General features: G+C 50.5%; 1 protein-coding gene across 13 annotated transcripts; it reads left to right on the forward strand.

The window, feature by feature from the left end:
- HPS1 (HPS1 biogenesis of lysosomal organelles complex 3 subunit 1) lies at positions 1 to 24,778 on the forward strand. 13 transcript variants are annotated; one of them, XM_073240567.1, is made up of 22 exons: positions 1 to 158; positions 1,720 to 1,832; positions 3,617 to 3,733; positions 8,008 to 8,145; positions 8,340 to 8,482; positions 8,875 to 8,983; positions 11,212 to 11,372; positions 11,852 to 11,954; positions 12,673 to 12,771; positions 12,896 to 12,965; positions 14,803 to 14,858; positions 16,031 to 16,198; positions 16,287 to 16,466; positions 17,550 to 17,611; positions 18,108 to 18,242; positions 18,326 to 18,390; positions 19,418 to 19,563; positions 21,839 to 21,952; positions 22,043 to 22,083; positions 22,239 to 22,278; positions 23,510 to 23,592; positions 24,025 to 24,778. In XM_073240567.1, exons 3-22 carry the CDS (start codon positions 3,617 to 3,619, stop codon positions 24,185 to 24,187), a joined length of 2,193 nt encoding a protein of 730 aa, XP_073096668.1. In that variant the 5' UTR covers positions 1 to 158; positions 1,720 to 1,832; the 3' UTR covers positions 24,188 to 24,778. The 13 variants fall into 13 exon arrangements, 9 of the variants coding, with proteins under 9 accessions (XP_073096668.1, XP_073096674.1, XP_073096676.1 ...); XM_073240572.1 differs by having other exon boundaries at positions 52 to 158; positions 1,729 to 1,832; XM_073240569.1 differs by lacking the exon at positions 1 to 158 and adding an exon at positions 188 to 382.
- The last annotated feature ends 28 nt before the right edge of the window (positions 24,779 to 24,806 follow it).

Below are 24,806 nucleotides of genomic sequence, written 5' to 3' on the forward strand. Positions count from 1 at the left end.
GGAGCTGAGCTTGCACCCGCGGAACCCAAGGGCGACTTCCAGCCCCCTGGGGCGGGGCGGTCACGGGGGCGATCACGTGGCTCCACCCGGAAGTGCGCCCCCCCCGGGCGTGCGCCCCCCAGGCCGGCCAAGCTGGGCGGTGTTTGCCCCGCGATCGGGTATGTGGGCTTCCCGGACTGTCGAGCGCGGCCCTACGCTGCCCGCTCAGTGGGCGGCGGGCTTTCTCCGGGACCCCGGAGCGGCCCTCCCGGAAGTGGGGAAGCGGGCTCCACCCCCAGCCTCTCCGACCCCTGCCTGGGGGCCGTGAGCCCGCCGCTTCCGCGCTCCGAGCTGGGGTTCTGCCGCTGCGAAGTGGGGCCACAAGCCAGCCCTTCTTCTCCGGGTAGCTGGCAGCTGGGAGGTTCCGGGGGGAGGAGGGGGCTGAAACTGCTGCACAGACTGTGGGGTGCGGGCAAACAGGAAGGGTACCGTTGCATGGGAGCCCCACGGCGGCCCGCTGCGCCCTCCCGCCCTGCGGATTCTCACGCCGGATCTCCGGCCCTGCAGGGGAAAGGCCGCGCGCGGCCCAAGGGAGCGCCGCAAGCCCGAGCTTTTGGGAGCCGGGAGCGGCGGCCACAGAGGCGTTTTGCTGGGGCCGGTGGTGAGGTGGGCGCAGGTTGGCCCGGCGCCGTCTGGAGCTCCAGTAAGTGCTCTGGTCCACTTCAGAGCAGAACAGAGAGGGAAACCACAAAATCACACCGGTGAGGTTCTCTTTCCAACAACCTTTTGGGGAAAAAAGTAGAACCTAATGTCCACTGAAGAGCATTCCCATTTTTCTGGGACTGATGACATTAAAACAACCTTGCTGGTGATACAGCAACTCTGTTATGTTGCAAAAGAAGCGGACACCACCACCACCCCCTCCACCACCGCGCAGCAGACCTTAATTACCTCTTACTTGCTTACAATGTTTGGTTTCCTAATTAAGCTGAAGCTTTATATTGTTCTGCCTTTTATCATCAAAATGTGAATGCTTCTGGAACCAGTTTAGTTCATCCTATTATTTGACAAAGGGATGCTGGGAAATTGGAATAAGTGTCCCTACCTCTGGGTAAGAAAGCAGTTTGCTAAGGGTAGTCCCACCAGCCATTTCCTGACTCACTATAACCCTATAACCCTGTAGGGAGCTGAAGCAGTGGTTTGTTCCTGCATTTCACAGCCGTTTGAGGATCAGAGAGGTTCAAGTGCTGTGGCAAAGCCAAATCTAGAACCAAGTCTCTGATGCCTTTGGTGTTGGTTTACGGCCATTCGTTGCATGGTCCCAGAATACCTCCTCTTTTCTGGGACTGCTTCCCTGTTGGTTGGGGATGTGCTATGCTATCTCCAGACAGTCACTCAGCAAGCTCCCTAGGGCTTCACTGGCCACGTGGTGGCTCTGAGTGACCCATGCTGAAATGAAAGTGCACAGAAGGAAACAATAGGTGAGAATTATGTTTGTGGGCAGATGCTACATCCGAAGGGCTGTGCTGGCCAGGTTTGTATTCGTCATTGGGGAAGAGCAGGGGTGGGCAGGAAACAGGGCACTAGGATGCGTCCTGGCCATGGGTAGTACGTCCTGAGCAGACCGCCTGAGGGCCAGAGACCGTTGTCCGTTCCACCTCACCAGCGTGTCCACTCCCAGGAACCAGCAGCAACGAGAATGAGAGCCTCTGCTGGCCCTCATGTCCTCTCTGTTTTAAGCGTTTGCAGGACCCAGGATGTTACACTGCTCTCCACAGGCTGGTCACTGAGTCTGTCTGCTGCAACGCTTTCTGGACCTCCGGCTGTCTGGGAGCTCCACCGTATCTGCCAAGGTAGATGAATGTGCCCGGCCCGGGGGCTGGACAGGGTGAGGCAGACAGTGGATGAAGCTCTCCCAGGCTCTGCAGAGCCGTCTCATACTCACCCCCTCCCTTACACACACACACACACACACACACACACACAACCACACACACACACACAACCACACACAACACACACACACACACACACACAACACACACACACACACACACACAACACACACACACACACACACACCACCACCACCACCACCCCCTGGTATCCACCAGGGAGTGGGCTCTCATTACCCCACCAGGACTGCTGTCCTCCACCTCCTTAATGTCACCCATCTCTGACCAGCATGTCACTTCCCACACCTTTACCAGGTTATGAGGGCTTTCTGCTGCTGACCCTAGCCTCCTTTCCATGACCTGCCTTTCCGCACCCCATACACTCACTGCCCATCAGATCAGCCTGAGCCCCAGCTTTGCCCTGGTCACCTGGGAGTCACCGTGCAGCCTCTCCAGCAGCCCTTTCTGCACACTCTGTTGCTCTTCCAGTCTCTGCCTTGTGTTTAGCAATTCTGTGGGAATCAGCTACGTTCTTTGTTTTTTTCACGGTGCAAGAAACACCTTGAGGCCAGATGCTCTGAGTTAGAGTTGATAAACCAACTGGGGATTTGGGAAGAATTCAGTAAGCACCACTAAACTGGTCACATAGGGGGTCCTGAAGAGTGTTCCTGAGTTTGAGACCTTAAGGTGCTATGCGTCTGTTGAGGAAGGTGGACATCGGCTCATAGGAGAGTTAGAGCAGAGCTTCCTAATCGTCACATCCTAGCACTTCAGCAGTGTGATCACATCAACAGTGTGATCACGTCACAGTGTGATCACATCAGTGTGACACACTGAGCTACATGAGATCTGAAGCCCCGGCCTGAGGTCCTCTCAGCTGCAAGCAGCTGACCTAAGAGCTCCGGCCTCCCCAGGCCTGGTCAGGCTGCCCCAGGGACTGGGGGTCAATGTCTTGCTGCACCCCAGGGGGCCAAGGTACAGCATAGGAAGCTGAATGAAGACTCTATCCACTGGTGAATAACAAAGCACTTTCTATATAATCAAACACTGAAGTGTGTGGCACACAGTAAAGTGTGGGGGTGGTAGGAAAGGAGGCTCCGAAGAGCCAGATACACTGGGGGATGTGGCCGAGGCAGCAGCAGCCAAGTGGATGTGAGAATGAACTAGGGACAGGCAGCCTTGGTTTGCACCCACAGCAGGAGGAGCTTGTAAATGAAATCCCTGTAGTGCTGAGTCCACCCTTTCTGGGCTTTGAAGCTCTTCTTCTGGACCTGTTTTTTACTTGAGGAGAAACACATTTCTGAACTGCCAGGAGGGAGGTGCACTAGTCGCCCTCCATTCCAGACCAGGCACTGACCATCTGCCATGAACCATGAGACCGCCTGCCTGCCTTGTGCAGTTGACACTGTGTCCAGATCAAGGGCAGAGTCCTTAAAACACTTGGCTCCAGGAGGCCCGTGGTGGGTCAGCCGCTCTGGGGGAGCTGGAAGGTGCCGCAGCCAGGCCTCAGCCTTGGCATTAGACAGGCCTGAGCTCCGGCCCGAGGTCTGCCGCTTGAACCTGTGCCAAGTCCTGCTCTATAAAACAGGAGTGACTGCCGATTCCTGCTCTATCAAGTTGTTGGAAGAGTGAGGAAGTAACCCCGGGAAGGCCCCGTGGTGCCCGCTGGGGGTGACAACCTTCTCCTCGCTCAGGCCACTGGAGGGCCTGGGGCTGACCTTGGCCTTGCTTCCCCCTGGCAGATGAAGTGCGTCCTCGTGGCCACGGAGGGCGCAGAGGTTCTCTTCTATTGGACAGACCAGGAGTTTGAAGAGAGTTTACGGCAGAAGTTTGGGCAGTCAGAGAATGAGGGCGAAGAGGTGAGTGCAGGGCAGGGGCATGGATGGGAGGGAGAAGCACAGAACACCAGCAGGCAGGAGAGGGGCCTGCCCCTCGAGGAATCAGCAAGGCGGTGTGCAGGCTCCAGTGCCCCTCAGACTGGGCGTGTGTCCTCAGAGGCCAGCCTCCTGATGCCCCGGGGGCGGTGAGCTCACCCTGCGTGCCCAGGGCTCCCTGGGTACATGAGGATGGGAGGAGGAGGAAGTTTACCCACGCAAGAGGGAAACCGGGTGTCATCAGTTCCTCTATGTATAATGGGTTGTATAAGCTTAACACATTAATCTTTTAACAGCTGTATTAAGATATAATTGACATACCATAAACTGAACGTTTATTACCAGTGTGCAGTTTGATAGACTTTAAAATGTATATATGCCTGTATTCCATCCCAGTCAGTAAAGTGAACATACCCACCGTCCCAAAAGTTCATGATCCCTCGCTTACCTCCCCAACCCAGGGGACCGCTGAGCTGCCTGTGGTCACAGTAGATGTGTTTGTATTTTATAGACTGCTAGATGAATGAAATGATACAGAATGTACTGGGCTGTGTTTTGGTTTGGTTACGGCCTGCCCTCTTCCTGTCAGTGTGATTATTTCGAGATTCTTCCATGTTGTAGCTGTATCAGTAGCTGGTTCCTTCTTGTTGCAGAGCAGTCATCTGTTGTGTCAGGACGCCGCAATTTGCTCATCCACTTTTGGCTGATGGTAACACAAGTGGGTTGTTCCCATTTTATGACACAGATAAAGCAACTGTGAGCTTCCGCATACAGGTGTTTGTATGGACATGGGCTTTCACTTCTTCCAGTATTGCCTAGGCAGAAAGGCTGGCTCATGTCGGTGTATGTTAAACATTTTAGGAAACTGCCAAACTTTTCTAAAGGGGCTGCGTCATTTCCTATTCCGCCAGTAGTGTGTGAGAGTTCCATGTCTTCCATATCTTGACTATCACTTGCCACAGCCAGTCTTTTGAGTTTTAGTCACTCTAGCAGGTGTCTATAGGAATCTCATTCTGTTTTAGTTTTCATTTCCTTAATGACTAATGATTTAGAGCATCATTTCACCTGCTTATTTGCCATGTCTGTATCTTCTTTAATGAAGTTCTCAAATCTTTTGCCCATTTTTTATTGGGGAGATTGTTTCTTATTTGTGAGTTTTTAGAGTTTGTTACGTATTTTGGATACAAATCCTTTCTTAGATATGTTTTGTAAATATTTTCTTCCAGTCCGTATCTTTTCTTTGCATCTACTTAACAGTATCTTCCAAAGAGCAGGGTTTTTTTTATTTTGTTGAGTTTATCCACTCTTGGCTTTTATGAATCAGGCTTTTGGTGTCATATCTAAGAAACATTTGCCCAATCCAAGAGTACAAAGAATTTTCCCTATATTTTCCTCTGAAGTTTTACAGTTTTAGGTTGTATATTAGGTCTAATCCATTTTGAGTTTTTGTATGTAGTGTAAACTATGGATTAAAGTTTATTTTTTGCAAGGGAACATCCAGCGTAACCCTTTAATATTACAGCTCGGAGGTAGTTGTCATTTTCACTTATTTAATTTATACTCTACATTTTAAAGGAATAATTTATTTTGAAAATTTTTCCCATGTTTATTTTGGAATAAACAGTTTTTCATTGGGGATGCACTAGAAAGATTGCTTGCATTTCCTCAGCCGCATAGACTGGTTGCCCATCAACGCCCTTCCTGTTCTAACTGACCTCATCATCAGCTGAACCAGCTCTACGTTGGCAGGTTAACGAACCTCAACATCGCTGATGTTCTGGTTACAGTCTTTTTAGGAATAAAACAAGATATCAGAGATCAGAGATATTTAAGTGGTTTTATTTAAGCTAAAAAACATGTCTGCTATAAGACTTCTGTTGTTAGTAGTTAATAGATACAACTTTTAAATTAAGAGTTTTTAAGTATTTCTGTTTTTAAACTACTATTTCAATGAGGTCAATTTGAGAAACAAACTATCAGATAATGTCTCTCTTCCTATTATTAAAAACCTTATACAGGATCAAATTGCTGGTTTTTCAGTTCCTAAATGACTAATGTAAAGAAAAAAAGTCTCAAGTTTTATTTATTATGTGTATAACACATTTTCTTTTCTGATCCTTTAATGTGAATTAATTGTAGGAAAGGAAATACAGAGAAATAGTTTTTAGATGACCCACAATTCTACCATCCAGAGCTATTAGCTCTTCATTGTTTTCTCTGGGTCTTCATCTTTTATACATAGTTGGGATCCTACCACATTTATAGTTTTATTTCCTGTCTTTTTCAGTTGCCATTATATCAAAACATTATTCCATTTAGTTAAATAATCTCAAAAGCATAAATCTTGATGAAAGCATTCTATTCCAGTGTATGAATGAATGTATCACCGTTTATTTAACTATTTTTCCAACACTGGCCATGTGTATTGCTTCTAGTTTGCTGTACCTGTTGCTGGAGGGAATATTTGTACTTGAATTTGACCCCACATAATATTATTTTCTTAGGATAATTTCCTAAAAATACAAACATCAACTCAAAAGCCATTCAAAGATATTGGACCACTTTATAATTCTACCAAATAATAAATGAGAATGCCCCTTTATACTCTGTCAACAGTAAATATTTTCATTTTCCCCCACCAAAAGAAATTCTTGATATACGTGCAGAAAAAGCTACTACTTTTTTAGTGAGTTGCTATAGACAATCTATATTTTAAGTGCCTTTTCTGTTAATATAATTTGTTAATGATAGCTTTAGAAAATCATGGTATATGAATAATTCAACAAATGTTTGCCTATGTGGAAGGATATTGATTCAACCAATATTAATTGAGAATCTATTACACACCGGCCTCTGGGATAAGCAGTGAACATGGCAACATGATCCAGCTCTCATGGAACATCCAGGCTGAAGAGGGATCACAAATAGCAAACCAGAGGGCAGATAAACACCATGAGTTCAGGTAGTGATAAATGGGTGGAAGAAGTTAAACAGCGTGTGGGACGGGGAGTAACCAGGGCAGGGGGCCCAAGGGTGGTCAGGGGAGGAGCAATCTGAGCTGGGATCTCAATGATGAGAAGGAACCACTCACTGTTAAAGCTCAACTGACAGAGCAGCAACTGCACACAAGAATGTTGGGACAAAATACACTCCACAGTGCTGTGTCCACACATACTGCAAATGTTACACATTACCACTGGCTGTTGTTTTCAAGGCAAGGTCTTGTGCAGCTCCTTGTAGACTTCACCAGCTCCAAGCTGGGACTCTGCTTTCTCCCTATTTCAGTCAAGGCTCCCAAAGTCAGGGAAGGTCAGCTGTTCTCTGCCTTTCTTTTCATTCTAGTGTTAAGAATCGTGATCATTCCACTGGCTTTATCCCATTTTTATCTGCAGATTTTCAATAAATTAGGCTAGTTTCTTTTTATTTTGTTATTTTGTTCCTTTTTTGGAGGGCAGAGAGAATGGATGGGGGAAGAACTTATAAAAGTTAAGGTATGTTTGATACAAAAATAGGGTTAAGTCTGGAAAAATTAAAAGTCAGAGGAAAATCACTTATAATCCCTCTCTCCAGAAGTAATAACTTTGTTATTGACTTTCTTAATATTAATACTTTGTCTTTTTCTATGCATTTTAAGATACAGAGCATTCACAACAATTTTTTTAAACATGACATTGTGTCAGAGGAATTTTCCATGTCATTGAAACACTCCAGTATTTTAAGTGACTGTATATTCTTCCATCATTCAGATGTACTGCTGTTTATTTAACTGTTTTCCTGGTACTGGACATGTACATTTTTTCCAATTGCTACTGTAAATTGTGATATAGTGAACATCTTTGCACACGATCTTTGCCCCTGTCCCTGATCATTTTTCTTAGGATACAATCCCAAAGTAGACTCATTGCAGCAAAGGGCATGGGCTTTGGTACACATAGCAAACCTCCTTAACAGTTGGTCAGTTCTCCATTAAATGTCCCCACACATTCCCCAAACATGCCTGATTCTTTAACATTTCCTTCTCGGTTCAGAGCCTTAGCAGCAGAGTTAGCTGGCTGACCCTTCCCAACTTTCCAACTACCAGCCAAGGGGGTTGGAGGCAGTTTCTTTTTGCCCCTTCCAGCCACCCCCCACCAACCCCGTCAAAACAGTGATACCCTCCCAGGTGAGTTTAAAACTGTGGAGACCCTTGCTGGCTTGTCCATTCTTTTGTCCCTGATGTCTGGCCCTCTAAACAATGTTATGTTCTTCCCTTCTTACAGCTTCCCGCCGTGGAGGACCAGCTCAGCACCCTCCTAGCCCCGGTCATTATCTCCTCTATGACGATGCTGGAGAAGCTCTCAGACACATACACCTGCTTCTCAACGGAAAATGGCAACTATCTGTATGTCCTTCACCTGGTGAGTGTGTAGCCCTGGAACCGCTGTTCTCTGGGCTCCTCAGCTGTCCACATGCCTCTTCCTTATCCTGAACTTTAGATTCCTTTAAAAAGCAGAAACTGCATCCTATCAAAATCCTCCCCCACACCACCACCATCCTCAGGGCAGTAAGGGGAGCCTGTGGGCCGGCTGACATCAGCCTGCTGGGCCCACAGTTTGGAGAATGCCTGTTTGTCGCCATCGGTGGGGACCACTCAGAGGGCGAGGCAGACCTGCGGCAGAAGCTGTGTGCGCTCAAGTTCCTGTTCGAGGTGCACTTCGGGCTGGTCACTGTGGACAGCCAGCTCATCCGAAAGGAGTGAGTCCTTGCTGCTGGCCCCCACCGGGTCCTCTGCTAAGCACCCTCTGGAAGCCAGGCAGTATGTGCCCAGCCTCTGTGAGGCTGCCCGCCCGCACTCAGCCCTTGCTCCTTCCTGGGTCTCTCTCTGGCTTTGTGTCGTATGTCTGCATAGGAGAGACTGAGAAGTGAAGCAGTTTGCTCAGGCACCTGACTTCCGGCTCCATGCCCATCCCACTCACCTGCACTGCTGGGGCACAGCCTGAGCATGGCCCGTCGTGCTTTATGGGCCCTCCTGGTTATGTGGTCATATCACACGCTCGCCTGACTCTGGTGGTGATCCAGGGCACTGCTCCTTTGGTTGAGGGCGGGGACGGCCAGCTTTTTCATGGTTCTCTCCCACTCTGCCCCAGGCTGCGGCCTCCAGACCTGGAGCAGCGTGCCCAGGTGTGGGGACACTTCCAGAGCCTGCTGTGGACCTACAGCCGCCTGCGGGAGCAGGAGCAGTGTTTTGCTGTGGAGGTGACGACTGGGTGTGGGCCTCCTTGCTAAGGGGATCCTTTATGGCCAGAGGCGTGAGGGCACAGACAGACCCGCAGAGTCATGCCTGTACAGGGTGGTTCTTTCTGGCCACATGGCCGGTTGGACCTCCCTATAATAAAACAGCTAAATCCTGGATGAAACAGGCTTTTTAATGTAGTTTTGGGCTTATAGTAATTATGGAAATTTCTGAAGATGGTTCCCTCAGACCCTTCCCTCCAGAAAACTTTATTGAGCTAAAACTTAGGATGCAAAGTAGTGCAAACTAAATAGCACTGAAGGCAAGATTGCCTGAGTGCAGTAACACTACAAGCAGAAAACTAAGCCTTGGGCCAACAGCAATGTGGTGCAGCAGAGCCCAACACTCCTAGGTTAAGCCCAGACCACAAACAAGTAGGAGCTCACAATCGAAGGTCAGATACACATGAAAATAAGCCAGTATGAATGAGGGGATTCAGTCACCAGCAGATTTAGATCTGAAAGAGCTTGATATACTGGAACTGTTAGGTATAGGATAGACACTATTCTATGAAATATTTATAGACATAGAAGTTAGAGAAGAACCCATATAGATATTTTAGAAATGAAAACATAATTGTTAAAATAAAAATCTCAAGGGATGGGTTGAGCAGTAGGTAGAAAGAGAATTAATGAACTGGAAAATAGATCTGAAGAAATTCTTTTTCATGTCCTACTCACTCACTCTTCCAATGAATGTATAGTACCTGCTGTATGCTAAGAGGTGTGTCAGGCCTTTGGAATACAGAAATGAATAAAGACACAGTCCTCATCCTTGAGGGGAAGTCAGCCATACATACTAAAAAATACAAGAAACATCCTGGAAACTACCATACTGGGTTTCTGATCAAAATCCATGGTGGCGCAAAAGATGGTGTGGTCAGCTCTTTCTGAGGCATTGGGAAAGGCTTCTCATAGATCGTCATCTAGTGCAGCTAAGATGAAATCCAAACTGCTCCCCAAGCCTACCAGACCCTGTATGATCTGCCGCTGCCTGTCTCACCCAGCCTCATCCCATGCCTCTCTTGTCCTCTCCTGCTATGTGCTGGCCACCTGGGCTTCTTCCCATTTTAGGAATGCTGTCTGTTTAACTCTACCAGTATGATAGTCATTAGCTACACATGGCTACTGAACAGTTGAAATATAGTTAGTCCAAATTGAATTATGCTGTACATGTAAAATATACACTGGATTTGATGCCTTCATACAAAAACTGAAAATTTTTTAATTTAAGTATCATTGATATACAATCTTATGAAGGTTTCACATGAGCAACATTGTGGTTTCAACATTCACTCGTATTATCAAGTCTCTCCCCTACCCCATTGCAGTCACTGTCCATCAACATAGTAAGGTGCTACAGAGTCATTACTTGTCTTCTCTGTGCTGTACTGCCTTCCCCATGACCTACCTCTATTGTGATGGCTAATTATAATGCCCCTTAATCCCCTTCTCCCTCCCTACCCACCCACCCTTCCCAGTCCCTTCCCTTTGGCAATCACTAGTCCCTTCTCAGAGTCTGTGAGACGGCTATTTTGTTCCTTCTGTTTTGTTTTGTTACAAAAACAGAATATTAAACATCCCATTAATAATGTTTTTATATTATATGTTGAAATGATAATATTTTAGATTTATTGGGTAAAATAAATTACTAAAATTAATTTCACCTGTTTATTTTTACCTTTTTAACGTAGTTGCTAGAAAAATTTAAATTATGCATAGGTCTTGCCATACATATCAGTTGGACAGCACTGCTCCAAACTCTCCCTGCCTCAGGGCCTTTGCATATGCTCTTTCCTTGGCTTGCAGTATTCTCCTCTTTCTGCAACAGGATTTCTTGTTCTTTAGATATCAATTTAAAGCTCTCTTCCTCAGGGACATTTACTTTGAAAACCCTACGTAGTTCTCTATTTTTCTCTCATTTAATACTGTGTATTTCCTATACAACACTTATTACACTTAGTGGCACTTACTTTGTTTTCCTTGCATATTGTCTGTCTCATCCCCTACAGTCCACTGATCAGACTGTGTGCCCAGAAGGCAGGGATAGTGCTGGTCTGCATCTCCCTGTCTGCAGGTGTCTGGCACACAGTTTGCATTCAGTGTGGACTGAGTGATTATACCCACCAGTCAGGGCCTGGAGCAGGAAAGGGGTCAGTGACATGGTTTCCTCTCTCCCTGCCTGTGGCCAGGCTGTGGAGCGGCTGATTCACCCTCAGCTCTGTGAGCTGTGCATAGAGGCACTAGAGCGGCATGTCATCCAGGCTGTCAACTCCAGCCGTGAGCGGGCCGGCGAGGAGGCCCTGCACGCCTTCCTGCTTGTGCACGGCAAGCTGCTGGCTTTCTACTCCAGGTGAGCCTGTGGCCCCGGAGGCCCCCTGGACCCTGACTCTCACCCTTCATATTCCTTCTACCTAAAAGCACCCCTCCCCAGCCAAGAAAACCTTCAAGACCCATCTCTTCATGAAGTCTTCTTAGGTACTTCAGTTCTTCAGCCCCTCTCAGCTCACTGCCTTCTCTGAGTTTCTTCTTCCTGGAACACTGTCTCAGAGTCTGAACTTAGGACTTCCTCAGATGCTGTTTCTGGTCCCCGTAGTTTCCCACTGGTAATTTTTTTAAACATAACCAAGTTTTAATTGTTGATGAGTTAATGAGTTATATTTATACTTTGCCTTTCTCTAAAAAGGATGAATTCAGCTGGCACATTTGTAAACTCCTTGAGGGCGGGGGCCATGCTCCCGATTCTCTTAACCCACCTGCTCCTGTCCATCGCCACCTGTGGGGCACCAGAGGCATCGGGCACATGCTCACAGTTGCCTGTTCTCTCTTCAGCCCCAGCGCCAGCTCCCTGCGCCCGGCCGACCTCCTCGCCCTCATTCTCCTGGCTCAGGACCTCTACCCCAGCGAGAGCACAGTGGATGCTGATGACACACAGGTCTTGGGGCAGCTCCCTGGGCAGTGGGAGGCCTTAGGGAGCTGGCTCAGTAAACCAGCCTGGAGAACGCTGGACAGGCTGCCTGGGGAGGCCCTGGTTTCTGAATCACAGTTTTGGGCCTGTGGTTGGGCATAACTTTTTCCTGTTACTTTCAGATACTGATATCTTAGGCACTTAGGGACTTATACTATATACTTAGGGACTTGGGGCTAAACCTTAAGGAGGGGTTCAGTGGGTTCACAGGGGCTCTTATTTCTCAGTGGTTGGATCTAAGCTTAATCACTTAGCTATGCGAGCTTGCCCCATCTGAGCCTCTATTCCCCTATCTGTGCAATGGGACAACAGTGGCATCTACCTCTCACGGCTGTTTTGAGGAGTAAAGGAGACAGTTTACTTAGAGCCCAGCAGTGTCTGGGTAGTGAGTGCCAGTGCTAGCCATCCTCGTGATCACCCGTGGTGGAGTTAGTGGTGTTTGGATGCCAGTGCTGGGATTTCTGAAATTTTAGTGATTCTGGAGAATATTAGACCACTTCGAATTCAAACATCCCTGGAAAGTGAGGACACACACCAGGGCTGCGAGGTGGAGCAGGTGCGGGGGCCTGGAGGTCCTGCGTGGCCTTTGCCTCTGAGGGCTCTGCTATGAGGGGCTGGGGACGGGAGGCTGGTGGGGAGGAACCCATCAAAGTTGCTCCAGCCTGTGTGTCCTGTCCTGTTGCAGCCCACTCCGAGGAGACCCCGAAGCAGCCAAAATATCCCTGTGCAGCAGGCCGAGAGCCCTTCGTCCACGGGCCCTGCCAGGGGGAGTTCTATGGGGACCGTACGTGCTGGGCACTGTGTGCGGGGGTGGGGGTCTGCCCTCCTGGAGACAAGGGGCCTTGGTTGAGCCCACTGGGAGTGCCTCTGCGACCCCTCAGTCCAAGACACCCTCTTCTCTCTCCCAGGACACTGACAGCTTCTCCCTCCCTGAGGAGTACTTCACACCAGCTCCTTCCCCTGGGGAGCAGAGTTCAGGTGAGGCCTGGGGCTGTGGCAGGTGCGAGTTGGCAGCCCCAGAGGGTCTGTCTGAGGGTTCAGCGAACCCCCACAACTAAAGGCGGAGACATCCAGATTCCTAGAGCACAGGGTGCTCTCTGCAGCACCCCTCTGTCTCCCTTACTGCTCCAGCTTAAAAGACTATAAGCCACTCAGATGGCTCCTAAAGCTTTCTGTGGCACGTTGACTCCATGTAAAAACTTACCTTGCATACACATATTCTCTGCCTTCCCTTTTTTGTAATAAATTAATAAGTAATTAATACTAAATAGTAATCATTTGACTTCAAGTACAAGGATTTAAAATACAAATATTCAGTCTCTATAGTTTACAACTTCCTTGTTTATCCAAAGTATGTGTGTAAATAATAAAAAGAAACTAAAAATACTCAGAATGTTGTTGACAACAAAAAAATAGACAACATTGCTTTGGGAAATAGAAAAGCCAAAATCCAGACTGTTGAAGTCACTAGGAACGGGCATCACATTTATCTCTAAAGTTCTTGGGAAGAGGGAAGGACTGGACGCTTTGCATCATCTAATATAAGAAAGAAGTCCAGGGTTTCAGGAGGAAAACTTCCCAGGGACTGAGTTTTAAAAGGAATTTCCTAAACATTAGAATCATGTGAGCAGCTTCAGCTGCACCAGTTGAGCTGCTGTCCATGGGCTGGGGCTCAGGTAAGAATACTTCTAGAACTTATACCATGAGGCCAGTGGGCATCAGAGTGGGAACCACTGCCCCACACAGATTTAGGTCAGAGCCGTGGTTCTCAGCCCTGGCTGGCAGTGCTCTGGGAGTCTTTAAACACTGAAGCTGGACCTGTGCCAGAGATTCTGACTGGATTGGTCTGGGGTGAGACCTGGGCATCAGCCATTTAAAAAGGTCTTATGCAGCCATGGTTGAAACACCTTAACTCTTAAGTCCTTGGATGGGCTGCAAGGAGCCTGGGACCCGTGATCACTCACCAGCTCGTGAGCTTGCACGTCTCTCTGGGCCTGGGTCCCCTAAGCTTTCCCTGAGCTCACAGGATGCTGAGAGGCACCACTTTGGGCTGATGGCTGATGTTTGTGTTTCTTCTTCAGCTCCCTCCTTTCACTTATCACAACCTGCCCCCCACCCCAGGCCTCTTTCTCAGTGATTGGCTCTTAGGCCTCAAAGCTGTGAATAAGGCCACGCTGCAGTGCACAGAATGAACAGTGGTTCAAGCTACCCTCATCCATTTGTAAGTCAGGTGTTTGAAACATAGGAACATGCTTCCCCAAAAGAAACATGATTATAAATGATAGTTATTTGCAATGAAATATAAGAGAGAGCAATATTATTACAAGCATACAGTATTTCAAATACATCGTGGGTTCAGTAGGCTTTTGTGAACTCTACTTACTAAATAAGCTCAGTTCCCAGCCTATCATAGGTGCTCAGAAGAAGTTTGCTGATTGAATAAATGAGTGGGGAAATGAAGATTGTGCTGCCTCCTAGTGAAGAGGCCCTGTTACAGTCAGGGAAGGCCTGAAGGAGTGGAGGGCACAAAGGAGCGGGGCTTCAGGGGCCCGAGGAGCTTGCCCAACCCTTGCAGCCCGTCCTCAAGAGCTCTCCCCAGCAGCTGGGTCTCTTCCCCAGGCCCGGGCTGCCTTAGCCCTGGCACTGCAGAGTCCCCCGTGGGACCGGGACAGAAGGGCAGTCCACACCAAGTGCCCTTTCCCCTGCGTCCTCCTGTAAACTGCTGATTGAGTGGGACCCTCCCCTCTGAGATGCGGGTGGGCCATTATTCACATTTTCAGGTCATTTATGTTATGTTATTACGTATGGCCTGCAGATAGCACCATCTGGCTGGATGGGGGCACCCCACCCGTGGATGCTTCTCAGGTCCAGGTGAGTTTCTCCTGGGGGCAGGGAGGCCTGCATGGCACCAGCTGATCTGAGACGCTACAGGGGATTCTCTGGGGGCTCTGGGGCTCCCCCTGCGCGTGGTTCTCCCCTTGTGCCGGCCCTCCTCCTGCCACCTCAGTGCGGGGACAGTGCTCAGCCCAGAGGCTGGGGCTGAGGTAGTAGGTGAAGGGTGATGCAACTCCTAAGAAATCCCCAGCCTACTCAACTGTTGTTGTGAATGAAAGTCCAACTTAATTTTCAATGATTTTTTTAAATGAGAAAGTAAATATATTCATTATAGAGAAATTGGAAAATATAGAAGTCTGGAAAAGAAATAAAAACTACTCTCAATCTCACCCCCAGATAGTAACTACTATTAAGATTTTTGGTCGTTTCCTTGTAGCCTTTGCTATGATTTTATGTATGTATACACACCCACATATGCATATGTATGCATATATGTATGTATATACACATACTACTTAAGTTTTTTTCTTCTGCCATATTTGAATCCAGTGTACTTCATTATACCTTTTACCTTGAGCAGTTTTGCACTTGTTAGGCACTGATTTTTAATAGCTGCTGAAGAACGTGTCACATGCATGTGTTATTTATTTAGCAGATCTGCAGAACAACCAGTACATTCTTCCAGTGTTTTGCTGTTATACATAAGATGCAGTGATTTCCCACTAAAGTCTTCTTGCACAGCATCCTCCCTAAGGCTGGAGTTGTACTCATTTAGTCATTCCATGCCTCAGTTTCCCCATTGGAACAGCTATCAGGATGTTCTGAGGGTGGGTGGGATGACAGTGCTATTTGAATCCCATCATCCAAGTGAGGACATGGGGAGGGGGCTTCTACCCCTTGTTCCACCCTTGTCTGTTTTTCCTGCCTTTTTAGTCCCTTTTTTACCACCCATCCCAGCTCCTACACCTATTCCCCACCATTCCTGCTTGCTGTTCAGTCCTGACTGCCGACGGGAAGGCCAAGTACTGGAGCTGCTAGGGCAGTTGCAATGAACTGTGGGGATTTAAGAACTGGGATTTGTTGGCACTAAAGTGTTTACCCGCCATGGTTCTCAGGGAGGACAGCTGTGGGTGGGTCTGACGTGGCCAGGAGGCCAGATGGCTCACCTCACCCCGCCCCCGCCTGCTAACAGATGCTTTTCTCCACAGATAGCTGAAGACACCCTCCAGACGCTCATCCCTTGCTTCCCAGCACCTTCCAGCCCCAGAAGGATTTTCCTGGATGCCAAAGTGAAAGATAGCTACTGCCGCATGGTGCCCCACACCATGTACTGCCTGCCCCTGTGGCCAGGCATCCAAATGGTGCTCCTGACCAAGGTACAAGCCCGCCCACCTGCCCCGCAGTGCCCTGGCCTGGACACCATCCCCACAGGCTCTTGGTCCTGCCCTGCACTTCTTCCCTTAGGGCCCCAGCAGCCCCCTGGCCCTGGTGCTGTCCCAGCTGCTGGATGGGTTTTCCCTGCTGGAGAAGAAGCTGAAGGAGGGGCAGGAGGCTGGGAGCTCCCTGCGATCCCACCCCTTCCTGGGGGATCTGCGCCAGAGGATGGACAAGTTTGTCAAGAACCGTCGGGGGCAAGAGATTCAGGTGAGATCCGGACCTCGGAGATGCCCACCCCAGGGAGGCAGAGCTGGGCCGGGGTGGCAGGCCCGCACCAGGTGAGGACCCAAAGGCTCCGGTCCTGCCCCTGCCCCACCAGAGGTTAGGATCCTTGTTTCCCCCATCATGAAATAATAAAAACTCACAGTGGCATATTACATTTTCAAAACACTTCTATGTGATTTGGGGGAACACAAATTACAGTTCCCATTTTTAGATGATGAAACAGGGCCTAGATAGATGGCGCCTCTGCCAGGGTGGTCGGCTGGTGAGCGATGGAGCTAGAGCCTGACTCCGGGACTCCAGAAAGGCTGGTTGCCGCCTGTGGTGCCCGCACAGTGTGGTGGCTCACACTGAAGGGCAGGACCCAGCCCACTGCCGTCCCAGGGGCTCAGAGCCTGGCGGGCAGGGGCAGTGCGTGAACAGTAGGAAACAGGAGCAGTCTAGTTAGAGCCCAGAAGGAAGTTCAGGGTGGCAGCTCCTGTAGCTGGCAGTGCTTGGGTCTGTCTGAGGAGCCGAGATTCCTGGTGCTGTGGTGCCCATTGGTCTGAAAGCGAGCAGAAGGATTAGCGGAGGCGGAGAAGCAGGGAAGCCCAAACCCAAACAGACCCGAGTCCCTGCTCCGGAGTCAGAGGCCGCCTAGCATCCCACAGGGCCGGGGCATCGTGTCGGAATGCAAAGCTCCCCGTTGAGGAGATGGCCCTGGGCTCCTCAGCACCCCAGCCCCACATCCAGCTCCCCTGTGTGGCACCTGCTGTCACCCCAGCCGTGTCAGTTTACATGTCCATGCCAGCTAGGTGGTGAGCCCAGTACTTGGCACACAGAAAGCACTCTTTAGATAAACGCCTGCTGAGTGAGTAGAATGTAGTATCCAGTGGGGTGCAGAGAGCTGGGGACCTGCCAGAAACCCAGCTGTGGCTGGGCATGGGCAGATGTGTGCTGAGCCTAAATATTGACGCTGTTGGTCAGGAGGCGTGGTGTCCCCTCAGGGCCCAACTTGGGAAGGTTCTCCCCTGGACCTTCCTCTGGGAGCAGTGTCAGTAAGCTTACCTGTCACCTGTCCTCTTGCAGAGCACCTGGCTGGAGTTCAAGACCAAGGCCTTCTCCAAGAGTGAGCCGGGATCATCCTGGGAGTGAGTGGCAGGCTCTGAGAAAGGGTGGGAGGTCATTCGGGCAGAGAGGCTGCTTCTTGCAGGCCAAGAGGAGGAGGATGCTCAGGAAGGCGCTTAGGCTGCAGGGGTCCTGGGGGAGCCGTGAGGCCCTGCAGACACTGGAGGGAGGGGAAGCTGAGAGGGCAGGTTGAGGAACAGGGCGTGAGGACCCAGCACCAGGGCAAAGGCCTGGGTTCCAGCCCAGCGTCAGCTGACTCAGATCTGACCTCAAGCAAGTCACTTCCCCTCATTTATCAGTAAAGTAAACCATGAGGTTGGATGTGACCCACACACTTCATCCCAGTTACATGGAACACCATGCTGGGGAAACCGGGAAGCTGCCTCCCAGCTCACAGAGGGCAAAGATGTGCTTTACTAGCCATGTCTGTTGTCTGTCAGAGCAGGGGTGACCTGCACTGGCATGACCCACTCTCCCAGGGCCCTTCCTGCTGTGATACTTTCCTGTCCTGGCACCCAGGCTGCTCCAGGCATGCGGGAAGGTGAAGCGACAGCTCTGCGCTATCTACCGCCTTAGCTTCCTGAGCACAGCTCCAGGCCGTGGAGGCCCACATCTGCCCCAGTCCCTGCAGGATCAGCTCCGGACGTTCATGCAGTAAGTGTGCGTGTGTGTGGCCCCGCTGCCAGAGCCGGCGTGGGAGCAGGGGCACACCTCATCATCCCCTGCTTCCCCGGCAGAGAAACGCTGGCAGACTGGAAGGACTTCTTGTTGGTGAAGAGTCGGAGGAACGTCACCATGGTGTCATATCCTGATGCCTGAGTCCTGGGCCGGCCTGCCGCCTCCACCTGCTCACTCAGCACTGCAGGTGTTGGGGGTGGGGCTGTATATGCCACCATCTCAGCAGCTTTGCTCTGAAGAAAAATAACAGGAGACACTGTCTTGGGTGCTTTTCTCTAGGAGTGCTCTAAGGCTAGAGTTAGAGAGCCCTGCTCTCCCAGAGTCACTGCATGGAAGCCGTGGAGATGGTGCTGTCCCACTGGCAGAGTGGCGGCAGGTGCTCCACAAGGGGCGGGTCCTGGGCGGAGTAGGTTTGAGAGGCCATGTCCTCCTCCTTGGAGGTCATCGTACACAGCAGATCATGAAGGCTCTGAGAAGGCCTGCAGGAAGTATGTTTATTCTGTTTGAAAAGCCATGTCCAAGAATTATTTGACCCTTTCATTATGGAACATTAATTTTATCAAATACAGATTTTCTCTGGTACTTTCTGTAAAGCAGCTTTTCCTATGTTGATATCTCCCAAATGTCAGGCCTCCAGTCGCTGAGACTTCTGTCTTCAGTATGCAGGTGAAAGGGATAACAGAGGATCTTCCTAGCCACCAGCCACCCTCCTTCCAGGCCCTTCTGTGCCCTCTCAGATGGGGTTCCCCCACCTCTGGAGGTGAGGCAGGCAGCTTGGGCAGTCATTAGCTCTATTGCTCTACTCTTATACCAGCCTTACTGTGTGTTCAACTTAAACTCATTGCTCATGAAAATGATAAAATAGGAACGTGCCATGTTCCTGTTAGGTCCAGAACTTATGTGTTAAATGTGATGTCAGGGATCCATTTTACTTGCCTCTTAGAACTTCTCAGGGTTGGGGGTTCAGAGGCAAAGTGAGGTCAAGGCAGCAGGGATATAGGGGGTTGGCTGAAATAGAACCCTGGGGTGGAGGCCAGGCGGGACTGGCCTGGTCTCTTGACTCCACTGCTCGCCCAGCTGGAAGCTGGGTAGAGGACAGAGAAGCACTCCCCAGATTCTTGGCTGTATGAGCACCTTAACTCCAGCCTTCACCTACCTTGAAGACTTCCCAGGCTTGGTGCACTTCATCTATGTGGACCGCACGACTGGCCAGATGGTGGCCCCTTCCCTCAGCAACAGTAAAAAGACTTCATCTGAGCTGGGCAAGGGGCCCCTGGCCACCTTCGTCAGAACCAAGGTAACACTGCTTGGCCCGGGCACTCTTCACTGCCCATCGGAGGGATGTGCTGGCCTGAGCCCTGCCTGGGAGGACTAACCGTGGCCTTTGCGGCTCCCGTGAGGTTCTGACCATGCTCTGCCTGAACCCTTGCTGTATTCTCTGCCTCCATCTGTGCCCAGCTGGATGCCCATCATTGTCACTCAGGGCCACATGGGCCTCAGTTGATGGCAGGGGGCACCTACCCATGTATAGTCTAATATGCCTGGGTTAGCAGAGTCTGGGCAGCAGGCAGAGGAGGAAATAGCCAGTGCCTAACACTGCGCCTGGCAGGCATAAATACATCCCAATAAGAAATTTGTTGAACTAACTAAACCGGAAAGAAGTAACACAAGCTCAGTCAATCAGGGTATCAGAATTTAAAACAAGGTAGTTTGTACCAAGGAAACATTCTCTGGGGCTTTTTTTGCTCTCTTTATGGCAAGCTAATATGTATACAGTTAACCCTTGAACAATGCAGGGGTTAGGGGCACCAGCCCCCTGCACAGTAAAAAATTTGCTTCTATCTTTTGACTCTCCAAAAACTTTAAGCCTCACTGGTAACAGTAGATTAACACATATTTTGTACAGTATTATATATTGTATTCTTAAAGTAAGCTAGAGAAAATGTTTTTTCAAATTGTCACAAATCTCCAAAAAAATTTTCCAGTATTTTTATTGAAAAAAATCCACATATAGTAGAAGCAGACCCAAGCAGTTCAAAACCATGTTGTTCAAGGGTCAACTGTATGTATTTTATGATATACTATACATATATATATATATATACACTCACACACACTATATAATCTAGTATGCATATTATAAATATACATACATAAATATAATGTGCACACTATATATGTTTGTCCAGATAAAGTATATCCTAATGTTTAAAATTAGATGGGGTAACAGAAGGCCTGTGGTGGAGACCCAGCTCTGCCTCTCACTGGCCGCGTGGCCTGGGGTCTTCCTTAGTCTGAGTTTCTGTTTCCTCATCTGTAATTATTAAACTAGACCATCATCACCAGCATCTTCATCTTCATCCCTCTTTCCAGAGATAGTTGGGGTTATCTTGGTACATTTCTTTTCATTGTTTTTCTGTACCGTTTGCTGTAGTTGAGATCATTCTGTATATGCAATTGTGTTTACCACATTTTCATTTCACATTATATGTGATGCATTTCCTCATGTCATTAATTTTTTATAAACATGATTTTTAACAGCTCCACAATAGTCCATCATGTGAATGTAACATAATTTACTTAGCCATTTCCTCAATGTTGAAACATTTAGATTGTTTCCAGGCTTTCACTGTTATAAATAATTCTGCAGTGCCACCTTTGTGCATACATCTCTGTCATCATCTCTGATCATTTCCTCAATATGGATTCCCAGAAAGGCAATTAGTAAGTTAAATGGGAGGAATGTTTTTAAGCTTATTGATACATGTTGCCAAATTGCCTTCCTGAAAAATACAACATATCCATGTGTTTGTTTACAGATGTAATTAGACATTGCCCAGTGGTCAGGCTTGGAGTGGATTGTGTATGCCTTCCACTGAGCTTTTCGATGAGCGCTCCTCAGGCCTTTCCCAGCCCTGGGAGGAGGGGCAGCCGAGCTGTCCCTGCTCCTTCCCTCCAGCTGTTTACAGGCAGCATCAGGGAGTCCTTGAATTAGGTCAGAACATCCCTGAGGAGACCTAAGGCACATTGTCCCCCAGCCCCTATGTTCCCATCAGACCCTGTGGTGAGCCCTAGCTGGAACTTCACCCCTGGGGCAGAGAGCGTGCCCCGCTCTGGGTTCTCTGCACATTCAAACGCCTCACCAGCACCTTGGCGTAGAATCCCTCGCCAGAAGTCCTGGGCACCACCGGGGGCCAGTGAGTAGGTGACCCTAGGTAGCAGAAGGGGCTTCCACCGTCATCCTGTTGTGTTAGTAAACAGTGTCCCTGGCTATTTTCTGGCCCGAGTGGTCAGTTTACTAATTTCTGGCTTGTGTGTGTAATAAGGATACACACTGTTCTACATGTGCCTTATCATCACAGGAACTGTGCAGAGGCGATCACCCATTCACCCAATAACAATTCACTCTTGAATTCCCGCCGAGCCAAGGCCATGCTGGCGCCAAGGGAGAAGATGAGGCAGAGAGGCCCTGCCCTCCAGGAGCCCCTCCTCTGAGTCTCTCCTCCCTGCCTTGGCAAAGGGGCTGAGGCCTGGGCAGCAGGGCGGCAGTGAGGCCTCTCCCCTTTCCCCAGGTCTGGTCTCTGGTCCGACTGGCGCGCAGATACCTGCAGAAGGGCTACACCACGCTGCTGTTCCGGGAGGGAGACTTCTCCTGCTCCTACTTCCTGTGGTTCAAGAACGAGATGGTGGGTGTCACCAGGTCCTGGGGCAGGACAGTCCGGAAATGCTTTCCTTTCCTGTAACTCTTGGACTCCTTTCTTCTGGATTGCGTTCAGTCTGTCTCTGCATCTCTTCTCGTCCCTGGTGGAGGTGACAGGTAAGCACAGCTGGCCACCCAGAACTCCGAGGGCCCATTTTCACACAGGCTTTGTGACCCCTCCTCCCTGCTGTCCGAAAGCTACGGCATCCAGGTAACATGAACAGATGGACACGTGCCCCGAGTGAGAGTCTGTGTGTGCTTCTCATTGTCAGCTGCGCTTGGGAGGCGGACACCGTCATCCCCACTGTGGAGGTGGATAAACCCAGGTTCCGGGCAGTCAACCCACCCGGGGTGCAGCCAGGGTGGGGCCCCGCCCTGCTGCCTCCTAGCCCTGTGGGCCTATCTGCAGACCTCGCCGTCAGGACAGCGTGGGCACGGCCTCGGCAGTCTGTGGTCTCCTCACCCGCGTGCATGTGCCTGCGTTCTCTGTTCTGACCTGTCCTGTTTCTGTCTCGGTTTTCTCCTCACCATCTCCCTTAGTTGTCATGCCGGCCCTCTCAGGGTCACCCTTCTGCTCCTCATATGCCCGTGGTCCCCCGTCCTCCTTCCTCTCCCCGCTCTGGGCAGCGAGCCCCCCTTCATGTTCCCCTGAGGGCCAGGGCCCCTCCCTCCACAGGGCGGTGCGATCCCTGGGGTCTCTCAGCACTGTTCTCACAGCCTCACGTGTGATGGTTGGGGCAGAAGCTTGGCCCCATTTTACAGATGGAGACACTGATGCCTGGGGATGAAACACTGTGACCAGGGCCACCGAGGTCCTAAGTGAGGAGGCCAGAACCCAGGCTCAGCCCTGCTGGCCTGCAGGCTCCCCTCTCTGCTCCATGTCCTCCTTAGAGGTGCCCAGGATGCAACCATTACCTTAGCTTTGGAGGAGAGACAGCTCCATGTGCTTGGTTGGCCCAGCAGAGTATAAGTAAAGTGGAGCTGTTGGTGGGGAGACCCAGGCATGAAGCTGGATGTAACTGTGCTGTTGGGGGCGGCCACTTAACACTGCTGAGTCCACCCCCTCGCCGGCAGGACAGGCCCCACAGTGAGCGGCAGAGGACCCACAACCCGCCTGACACACACGGGGTGCCCGACGGATCTTCATTCTTCCCTTTTCTTATCCTACCCTGGGAAATCCCCCTTGCTTTCAAAGCAGAGGCTTGGGCCTCGTGATAACGTTTTGCCCTTCAAGACCATGCACAACACTTCCCGGGGTTGCCCCCCCAGCAGCCTCCCTGAACACGTGCTGGTCGCTGCCCCAGGGCCACTCATCAATGGGAACAGAGCCACCACGGGATGCTCAGATCTGTATATCCATTTCTGTCATGTTCTTTGGGGGATTATTGTTATTCCCACTTAACAGATGAGAAAACAAGGTGAAAAGGTCCTCTTGTTTTCCTAAGCTCCACACACACGCAGGGCCGAGGCAGGCCTTGAACCAAACCTGTGCTGTTTCTGCCACACCCAGTACCTCCTGTTCAAGACCTTCCTCCTTCCTCAGGGGCACAAACTCCAGATAATCGAGGCTCCTGTCCTTTCTGATGACTCAGCTCCTGTTGGCGTGCTGGGAGGAGACTACTACAGGTGACCCCTTGGGACTCGGAGGCTGCTGGGAGCAGTGGGTGACAGGTGGGGGTGGTGAGTGCTGGCCACTGTGGGGAGCAGTGGCTCCTTCAGGAATGGCCCCCAAGGAGCTAGACACCCTCCTTGGAAGCTCCTCACAACCCAGCCCAGCATGCAGTGAGAGAGGAAGCGAGTGGGGGTCACCGTCAGAGTTCTGCCCATCTTTCAGTTGGCAGCCTTTGTAGACATCTGCGCTGGGGCCCAGAACTTCCCTGCTGGCTCTGTGGCATCCTTTAGCTAGGACGCCACGGTGGCCTGGGGCTGAGCCTCCTGGGTTAGTCACAGGGAGCAGGGAAGGCATCACTGGCCCGGGTGCGGGGGCCTAGTGAGCTGACAGGGAGAGGAGTGCCATAGCCTTGCTCCTGAATCCTGTCCCCCCTCCTCCTCCCCCAGGAAGCTCCTGCGCTACTACAGCAGAAGCCACCCCTCTGAGGCTGTCAGCTGCCATGAGCTGCTCACTCTCCACCTGTCAGTCATCCCCACAGACGTTCTCGTGCGGCAGGCCAGCGAGCTGGCCCAGCGCCTGTGGGAGGCCTCGCACGTGCCCCTGCTCTAGGCCAGGGCAGACAGCCCAGGTGCAGGCTGCATGTGCACCCTGGCTCTCCACTTGCCCCCCTGCTTGCATACTTCCCCCTGTGAGAGCCTCCTCCCATCCACAGCAGCCACCTGAGGAGGGGGCTGTCCCCAGGGGAGCCCCAGGGTTTCACAAAGAAACCCGCTAGACCAGCTTCCACACTGGTAACCAGCAAACCCCTAATCCTCTCTGGAGGAGGGGTCAGGGGGTTCCTCTGGTCTCTCAAACAGCAGTGGCTGCGAGGTTAGAGCTGGGGCAGCCCCTTTATCAGAGCGGCCTCTCCATTTATCCCTGGGAGATGGAAGTCCCAGTGCCTGCGGGTGTCTGAAGGCACCCTCCTGCCTGTGGGTCTCCAGAGAGGAAGTAGCTCCCTCAGGAAACCATTTCCCTCCCCAGAGGAAAGGGGCTCCAGTGGCTGGGTTGGAATTCCAGCTCTGCCGCTGCCTCTTTGTGGTGCTGGGCAAGATTCCTAAACTCAGCCTGTTCGCCCACATTTAGTGGCTGTGAGGGCTGCCAGACATGCAGTAGGTACTCAATAAATGCTGATTGTGGTTGTCGTTCAAGCCAAACATATCTAGACTCCTGGGCCTCCCTTTGGTGC

The sequence above is a fragment of the Manis javanica genome, chromosome 7, assembly GCF_040802235.1.
Source record: "Manis javanica isolate MJ-LG chromosome 7, MJ_LKY, whole genome shotgun sequence".
NCBI classification, from domain to species: domain Eukaryota; kingdom Metazoa; phylum Chordata; class Mammalia; order Pholidota; family Manidae; genus Manis; species Manis javanica.

Excerpts from the sequence above, each read along its gene's own strand:
- HPS1 (XM_073240567.1), top strand. The coding sequence starts at position 3,617 with ATGAAGTGCGTCCTCGTGGCCACGGAGGGCGCAGAGGTTCTCTTCTAT. Across the intron at positions 12,966-14,802 it reads CCCTGGGGAGCAGAGTTCAG|ATAGCACCATCTGGCTGGAT; the intron begins GTGAGGCCTGGG and ends TATGGCCTGCAG. Across the intron at positions 21,953-22,042 it reads TGTGGTTCAAGAACGAGATG|TCTGTCTCTGCATCTCTTCT; the intron begins GTGGGTGTCACC and ends GATTGCGTTCAG.